Source organism: Setaria viridis, chromosome 4 (genome assembly GCF_005286985.2).
Source record: "Setaria viridis chromosome 4, Setaria_viridis_v4.0, whole genome shotgun sequence".
NCBI classification, from domain to species: Eukaryota; Viridiplantae; Streptophyta; class Magnoliopsida; order Poales; family Poaceae; genus Setaria; species Setaria viridis.
In genome coordinates, this window is record NC_048266.2 from 33976634 (window position 1) to 33984790 (window position 8157).

Sequence of the window (8157 nt, forward strand, 5' to 3'; positions counted from 1 at the left end):
CCAGCACCCCAGCCGCCGCCGCCGCTGCCAACCAGTTTCCAAACTCATCGCTCGCTCTCGCTCTCACCCTCTCCGCCGCGGCCTCCGCCGCGCGCCTCACCGCCACGGCCGCCCCACCCCACCGCGGCTGATCTGCTCCGACGACAGCCCGCTCTTCATGGTACCATTCCAGCCCCGAGTGTGATCCTTCCTCCCCCTTGTCCAGATTAGATTAGATTAGATTGGGTTTGCTTGGGTTGGAATTGCAATTACTGCAGATCGGGTTGGGCTCCCGGTTTTTCTTTTCCTCTGCTGATGGATTTGCTCTGTTCCTTGCTCGATTCCTCGCAGTAGATACAGCAATCCGGTCTCGCTTGCGGTGGAGAATCAGTTGCTGGGGCGTCCTGCGGCCGTCGCGTCACGGCGCCGCAAAATGACGGTGAAGGTGGAGCAGGACCCCGCGCTGGAGCTGCCGCCCAACACTGAGGCCGGGGCCGGGGCGGAGTTCTCGCAGCCGCTGTCGTCCGGCAAGGAGGAGGAGGAGAACGACGACGATGAGGACGACGAGACCGACAGCGTGGGGTACGACGGAGCGGGGAACGGCGGCGGCGCGCCCCAGCTGAAGAAGGGGCCCTGGACGCCCGAGGAGGACAAGCGCCTCAAGGACTACGTCGAGGCGCACGGCGAGGGGAACTGGAACCAGGTGCAGCGGAACGCGGGGCTCAACCGCTGCGGCAAGAGCTGCCGCCTCCGCTGGGCCAACCACCTCAGGCCCGACCTCAAGAAGGGGCCCTTCGACGCGGAAGAGGTTGATAAGATCATCAAGTTCCACATGATGTGGGGGAACAAGTGGGCTAAGATGGCGTCCCATGTAAGTGCTGCGCCCTTGCTTTTTCGCTCGTCTCATACTAGTAATATTAGATTGGTTCATACTAGAAAGGATGGGAATGAGATTCTTGAGTGGACTTGTAACGATGAAAGTTTTATGCTGTTTTCACCAAATACTGCATGTATTTGCCACATGATAACATATTCAGGGATATATATGCCAGTAGTAAACATTTATGCTTCTCTCTTTCGCATCCTGAAGGTGATTTGTGCCGTTTAGTTCAATGGGCTTGGAAGACGACTTATTAGTATTACTGATTTGTTAATTATAAAATGGTGGCATTAAGGCCTGGATTGTAGTGAAGTATAATAATCTAATTAGTGTATTGCTCCATATAGAACTGCCAGGAACATTTTTTAATTCCTGTGCTCGTGAGATGGAATCCTTTCATTATTATGCTATGATGCTGTCTGCTGTCAAATGAAATGAAGCTAGATGGACAAAAACATTTTTCAATGCCTCATGACATAGTCATGAGCAAATTTTCGCTTCACTATGACATAATTTTCTCTGTTACCTTATTACGTTACCTTCATTTTGAGCTCAGCTCCCTCCCCCACCACCACCACACACACACAAACCCTAGCAATAGAAGTCATGTTATGTTAATACATGCACCGATGATTCTTTTGATAGTTAATGCTGGGTTTCATCTCTTGCCTACCCCCAAGTTGCTTGGAATAAAAGGTTATCTCGTTGTATCCATTACTCCCTCAAGTTGGAAAAACACACATCGTCTCTGACAGTGTAGCAGAAATAAAGGAATGTCCATTCTTCCTGTCCACTGATCCTCACTCATCCCTACCAGAATATCACCTGCCACCACCTCCATTCTCTATGCCACACGCCACAGCACCATCAATTCCGGGCTCTGCCATCCACGTGCCTCTATCCATGCATTGCTGCCGCCCTCGCTGTGTTCTATGGCCACAATCCCATCAAATTCTGGCTTCGCTAGCCGGCGCCATTCAGGCACTGCCATCGCATGGTGCTCTTCTGCTGCATCCAGATCCAGGAGCTCTGTTGCTGCATGCTTGTGCTGAGATCCAAGAGGTACGCTGCCACACTGGGATCCAGAAGCTTGCTGCCGTGTGGGGATCCAGGAGCTCCACCACTGTCATGCCCAGTGTCCACCAATGAGCTCCAGGAGTTCAGCTGCCTCTAAGATGCTAACTTTTGTAGCTGTGCTTGATGAGATGGTTAGCATTCTCCTAATTCCTGATAGGCAATGGAGATTTGTGCGGGTAGAAGGGGGGGGGGAGGCAGTGGCAAAAGTGGAAGTACCTGTCTCTTTTTTGCCAAAACATTACGTTTTTATGTACCTTTTGAATTAGCCTGTAGTGTCATGTTTTTCTAACTGGAAGGAGTGTTTTTCTGCTGCTTGGCTGCTCCTAGATGGCTTGATCAATTCGTATGTATTTTATTTCTGACACTTGTTGCCAAATTTGCTCTGCAATCGTTATCTCCAGCTTTGCATTTCTGCATATACGATGATGCATTGCTTGCTATTTATAAGTTCCTTTTCTTTTCCTGCACTAAACATTAGTAGGCTTCTCAATGCTCCCATGTTCTCATATGCTTGAAAGCATGTGTAGTTAATATGTCTTTTAACACTTCAAGAATGGTTGTGTACTTGTCAGGTTGTTTTGATCTCTTTCCAGATATTACCCTACATAAACTTTATGATGTCAGTGTCATTGAGGCTGCAGTTGCTTTATTCAGGATGCCACACTTGCTGCTGATGTTCATCTAGCCTATAATAATTTTGATCATGGCGCAGTTCTGGTAGTTGTTTCCTTATGCTTGTCAGCAGCGAACGGGCCTCTAGCTGAGTTGGTTAGGTGGCTCTAGTAGCACTCCTTAGGTCCTAGGTTCGATTCCCTGTGGGAGCGAATTTCAGGCTGGGGTTAAAAAAATCCCCTCGTCTGTCCCATGCCAAAGCATAGGTCTAAGGCCTGGCCCAGGTTGTTGGTCATCTCACACGGGCTACGGTGCCGCTATGTAAGGGTGGGGCAGGGGTTCAGGGGTTTTCCCGGGGGCTGTCTTACCCCCCGCAGGTCCAGTTTTTTTTTTTTATGCTTGTCAGCAGATAACTTGATATGCATGGACACACCTATTGGTTTTCTTGTTCTTCTAAGGGCATGACATAAGCCAAACAAAGAGCCACTGTTGGGTAAATATTCTAGTATGCATTAGTTGATGAGCATATGAAAGTGGCATTGTTGGTGTTGCATGTGGTAGTGGATGTTGAATTTTGTAATTAAACATGGACAATATTCACTTTATATCATTATGTGACTATATCATGACTAGTTGTGCAAAATAGATATTCATGTTACTTTTGACTGTTCATTGTCAAATTCTGATAAACTTCCAAGACCTTTCACTTGTGTTGTTTTTCTTGCAAATACACTTGTTAAAATTCTTTTTTTCATCTTCACACAGAGTGAACATCCCTTAAATTTGAAAAGTGTTTTCTTTTACTGATTCCATTTGGCCTTGTTGGACACTGAACTGGTATTGTGTTTCTTTCAGTTGCCTGGACGCACCGATAACGAAATTAAAAATTACTGGAATACTAGATTGAAGAGGCATCAGCGAGCTAATTTGCCTCTCTATCCAGAACATTTGTGTTCTCGGGTTCTGGATCAAGACATGAACCGTCACATTCCTGATGAGTCACGTGGCAAGAAACGATCAAACGAGTTAACGCAGGAAAAAGTTGTTGGTATGGATGATCTTGTGGGTGATCTTATGGTATTTCAGCACCTTGACTATGGTAAGGATCCAGTGGTTCCAACAAACCCTTTGAAGCGCCACGCGTCTACTGGTGATCTGTCATATGTGCAATCTCTTGACAAGGTGGAGAACTTTTATTCCAATGATTTGAACTATGTATTGACAAAGAGTCAGTCGGTGCCTCTTGGTAGTGCCACTGCCAATGGCTATCCAATATTTGATGGCAATCCCTCTACTTCTGGGACCATACACAGGTCCAAGAAGACAGGGCTCCCTTCATTCCAATGTTCCAGCTATGAATTTAGTAATAGCTGGTTGCTTCAATGCCCCACGGCTTCTCTTATTGAACAACAGCTTGACACCTGTATTCAATCTCCAGAGTCCATGTCTTCACAAAACACTGGTCTGCTGGGTGAAATTGTTAACAAGGGTGATGCACTAGATGACTGTACAAAGTCTGAAAGATTGTTTGAAATGGTGTTTCCTCCTCTTGGATACAATATAGTTTCACAATCAAATGCTTACCCTATGAGGCATCCTTCCTCTTCAGTCATTGGTGACTGTGAACCTGAGGCCTGTCTTTTCGATGAAATTCAAGCTTCAAACTCACCTTCGGCAGGTAAGTGTGCTTAACCTCTCCTGTCATTGTAAGATCGTTAATTGATTATGCAAGGCTTACTTTTCTTGTCTGCAGGTTCTGATGCTATTTTCGCTTACGGCAAATGTTATCCAGATGCTAGTTTTTCTGATGCTAGGATGCCTGGTACATCATTAGAAGCAGGTTTCTTAAATGATGATCCACTCTCGAAGGACCAGTCCTATCCCTACCTGTCAAGTTCACTTTTTGATGCGGATTCTTCTCAAGAGCCTAAGCTGTTAACTGATGCAGGCCAATGGCTTGATTCTTTCGCCTGGAAAAGCATGCCAGGTGCATGTAACATGCCTGACTTTCCAGGTATCAGCAGTTCTCTATTGGGCAATCAGGGCTATGGCCAACACATATTAGAGGAACCAAAGAACGATCTTTTGCAACAACCACGATTGCCTACAGGGTTCAATTAAATGGAGATTTGTCCTGCTACAGTTTATTTGAAGGTCACACGAGTCTTAGGTTGTTAAATTTGTCTTAGGTTGTTAAATTTGTTCGGTAAAGACCTCGAGTGCTTGAACTTCAAATTCATTTGGTTTGGTGTGACGTGATGTTTGAACTATGTACAAGAACTACAGTGTTTGATTGTGTGGAGGACCTATTTCATTCTTTGATGTAAAGGGTTTTATTGAGACTAATGCTGAGTGTTTTACTTGCTGTCTTTAGCCTCACCCAGCTGGGTTTCGAATAGATGCGTTAGCCTGCCTTCATCAACCTGCTAGGTTGTAGCAGGCAATGGCTTCACAAAGTGGCCACGAATTTTGTATCTCTTACGTCAGTATTTTCACCTTGCATTGCACATACAAATGTCAATTTCCATGTTTTTATTCAGTCTCCAGGTTACACGAGTCAAGTTTATCTCTCCCAACATGTTTTCAATTGAAGCACCACGTACAATATCATCAAATGATCTCATTCGCTTGACGGGAATAATATATTACAATTGATTAATATAAGGATGATGCCTTGTTTCATGATAAACTATCGAGCTCAGGAAATGTAATGCGTTCAAGAACCTAGAGCTTTTTGTGCATCTAAAGTTCTGAATACAATTAAGAGATTAATCTGAGTCAAACAATGAACTTCACTGGCCTAATCGTACAGGCCTTCTTGCTCCCAAGCGTCCACAAGCAAATCTACCATTTCCTGCAAATGTAAGTTGAGTTTAAGAACGTCCTGAAGGCAAACAAGCAATCAGTAAAAGAATGGGATCTTACACCAAGAGGTATTGGTTGGGAGAATGGCTTGTTGCTCCCTAGCAGACTCTCACATGTTGCGTTCCAACTGTACCACCAGCAAAAAGAAATAGAAATTGAGGAAATCTAATTTGTACTAGGAACATTTATGCATCCACTTCCAATAAAAATGCATTCAGTGACGATGTCTTTTAGTTCACGATATGGAACCTAAGAAAACAAGATATTTAAGGTGACAGCAGAAAGACACAAGATAGCCCACCTTAATTTTGGTTCTCGAAGCTGTTGAGATCGAGAGTGGCGTTTTTTGTTTCCAACCCACTGTTGTCTGGTCTGGTTCCAGAGCATGAGACCTGAAATATCATAGCAAGAGGATTCAAATAAGATGAAAATATATTAAATGGAAAACATTCACCATTTAGGAACAACAAACTGAGAAATGCTATAAAGGTATTTGCCAGATCATTGTAGTTGTGGATTTACAGAAAAGTGCAATTCAACAAAATAGAGGCTTTCACTAGTTTACATCACCAGCTTTCCACAAATCTATCTGCAGAATCATCTCATGCTAACTTTTTAGACTGATAAAAGAACTAAACATAAAACAAAGACTTTGTTTTCCAATACTACCTCCATATCAAAATGTTTTTATGTTGATAGTTCATTTTGAACTAACCGATGACAAATATTTTGATATTGATGTAGTAATTTGTAGCTTTTACAGAGAACTCAGAGCCATTAGCCTTATATTCACTAGATGTTGAAACTCAATTTCCATTCACATGAAAGATGAAAATCAAATAATAAACTGGAGACTCGCATCATTTTGACAGATGACACTAACACGGTGGACGTATAAGGCAAGCAAGAAATACAATGATAAATTTACCTTGATTTACAAACTCATTTGGATTGCTGCTACTTCCTGCACCATGCTGATCGCTGGACTGCGCGACCGTGCTGATCGAAGACATGCTCCTCTGCGATTGGATCCCGCTGTTCTCCACCTCATGAGCGCTCGTGCTCCAAAAGTCCTCCGACAAGCTAGCCTTCCTCACGGAGCGCCCCTGGATCCTCAACCGCTTGGAAGGCTCGTCGACGGCAGTTATAGGAGTTGGCTTAGCACAGCAACCAAAGCAACCTCTGCTCTGTAGCAAACCAGGATTGGCCAGTAAACGATTAGCACCGGATATCCAAGAGCCAAGATAAGCTACGCTGACTGTATCTTGTATGACAAAAGAGGAAAAGACTAAAATCATGACCATTTGTGACCCAATACACGATTTTGCAGTGAGCTACAAAAAATTACTCTGTGAACTCAGCAGGCAAAGACTGAATATTTTTCCAGAGGACTAGTTCCAAAGTCAGACTAGAAGGGGCATCTCTGATGACGGAAACAGGCCAGGCAGATTAAACAAGAGCAAAGATACCATCAGCTAATACGACGGAATCAGCGAGCTCGACTGGAAAGGTGAGAAATGGAAAAAAATCAGACCAGCCTACCAATCAGAATCACGCAAGACTGACAAATATAAATACAGCACCAGGCCACCAGCTCAACAATCTGAATCGGGGGGCAACAAGCATACAGGGGGTGCCCCGAACCGGAGCAGAGAACTTCGCATCGCATCCGGGGATGGTGACTACACGGCGACACGTACTGAAGAATCACGAGGGAGGGAGCGGGGGGGCGCACGCACCCCATGCAAGCGACGAGGCGGCGCACCCAGGTGGCGAGGGACCTGCAGCTCAGCAGCATAGCATCCGGGCGCCGGGGGGCCGCTGCCGCGTCGGAGGAGGCCGGCGGTGTCGCAAACCCTAGCCCCCCACCTACGGCGGGGAGGGGGAGGGGAAGGCCCGGAAGGGCGAGGGGCGGGAGGAATCGGAATGGGATTCCGCCGTGGGCGTGGTTGTCGGGCCGGGATTGGGGGAGGGGATTAGGAATCTAGGCGGGGGGATTCAGTTGAGGAGGAGGCCACATGATGCGGTGGTGGGCGGGGAGTGGACACGGCGAGCCACCTCGCTTTGACGACGCTTTTGGACGGGGGTTTTCGAAATTTCCGCACCTTTCGCTTCGCGTCCCCATAAGAGCAAGCAGGCCCAACGCTACACCCAGCAGCCACATCACACCAGTCAATTGCCTCGCAGCATGTCAGAGGAGGTAACCAGGGTTTCATCTGGCAAAAGGTTGAGGCCACCCACCTCTCTCGCGCGCGCATCTTCTTTTTCTTGCTGTGGCAGAGCCAACAGAGAGCTTGCATTGTGAAAATAAGGGGGTGTTTGATAGCAGGTGCTAAACTTTAGCAGTGTCACATCGGACGTTCGGATGCTAATTAGGAGGACTAAACATGAGCTAATTATAAAACTAATTGCAGAACCCTGTGCTAATTGGCAGAACGAATCTATCAAGCCTAATTAATCCATCATTAGCAAATGGTTACTGTAGCACCACATTGTCAAATCATGAACTAATTAGGCTTAATAGATTTGTCTCGTGAATTAGACTCCATCTGTGCAATTAGTTTTATAATTAGTCTATGTTTAATACTCCTAATTAGCGTCCAGACATCCGATGTGACAGGTGCTAAACTTTAGCATGGGGTATCTAAACACCCCCTAAATAGCCTCGGATCTATCTACCTATGTGGCCTCTTATTTCTGTTTGAGGCTAATACCTCTGGTAGCCCGCGTTGGGTTGGCCCTAA

General features: G+C 45.8%; 2 protein-coding genes across 5 annotated transcripts; one reads left to right on the forward strand and one right to left on the reverse strand.

The window, feature by feature from the left end:
* Positions 1–4894, forward strand: LOC117852643 (transcription factor GAMYB). Its single transcript, XM_034734825.2, has 4 exons — positions 1–160; positions 331–850; positions 3404–4226; positions 4302–4894. The coding sequence occupies exons 2-4, from the start codon at positions 413–415 to the stop codon at positions 4667–4669; spliced, it is 1629 nt and encodes a 542-aa protein (XP_034590716.1). The 5' UTR covers positions 1–160; positions 331–412; the 3' UTR covers positions 4670–4894.
* Positions 4895–5155: 261 nt separating this feature from the next.
* Positions 5156–7644, reverse strand: LOC117852644 (uncharacterized). 4 transcript variants are annotated; one of them, XM_034734826.2, is made up of 5 exons: positions 7519–7644; positions 6342–6600; positions 5715–5805; positions 5474–5540; positions 5156–5402 (listed from the first exon to the last, which is right to left on the reverse strand). In XM_034734826.2, the coding sequence occupies exons 1-5, from the start codon at positions 7627–7629 to the stop codon at positions 5349–5351; spliced, it is 582 nt and encodes a 193-aa protein (XP_034590717.1). In that variant the 5' UTR covers positions 7630–7644; the 3' UTR covers positions 5156–5348. The 4 variants fall into 4 exon arrangements, with proteins under 4 accessions (XP_034590717.1, XP_034590718.1, XP_034590720.1 ...); XM_034734827.2 differs by lacking the exon at positions 7519–7644 and adding an exon at positions 7114–7493 and having other exon boundaries at positions 6342–6595; XM_034734829.2 differs by lacking the exon at positions 7519–7644 and adding an exon at positions 7179–7492.
* Between the last annotated feature and the right edge of the window lie 513 nt (positions 7645–8157).

Bases quoted from the DNA above. Each gene is read 5' to 3' on its own strand.
- LOC117852643 (XM_034734825.2), top strand. From the start codon at position 413: ATGACGGTGAAGGTGGAGCAGGACCCCGCGCTGGAGCTGCCGCCCAAC. The intron at 851-3,403 runs GTAAGTGCTGCG...TGTTTCTTTCAG, and splicing joins GGGCTAAGATGGCGTCCCAT to TTGCCTGGACGCACCGATAA. The intron at 4,227-4,301 runs GTAAGTGTGCTT...TCTTGTCTGCAG, and splicing joins TTCAAACTCACCTTCGGCAG to GTTCTGATGCTATTTTCGCT.
- LOC117852644 (XM_034734826.2), bottom strand. From the start codon at position 7,629: ATGAAACCCTGGTTACCTCCTCTGACATGCTGCGAGGCAATTGACTGG. The intron at 6,601-7,518 runs GTGCGGAAATTT...GGTTTGCTACAG, and splicing joins ATGGGGACGCGAAGCGAAAG to AGCAGAGGTTGCTTTGGTTG. The intron at 5,403-5,473 runs GTAAGATCCCAT...TTACATTTGCAG, and splicing joins CCCAACCAATACCTCTTGGT to GAAATGGTAGATTTGCTTGT.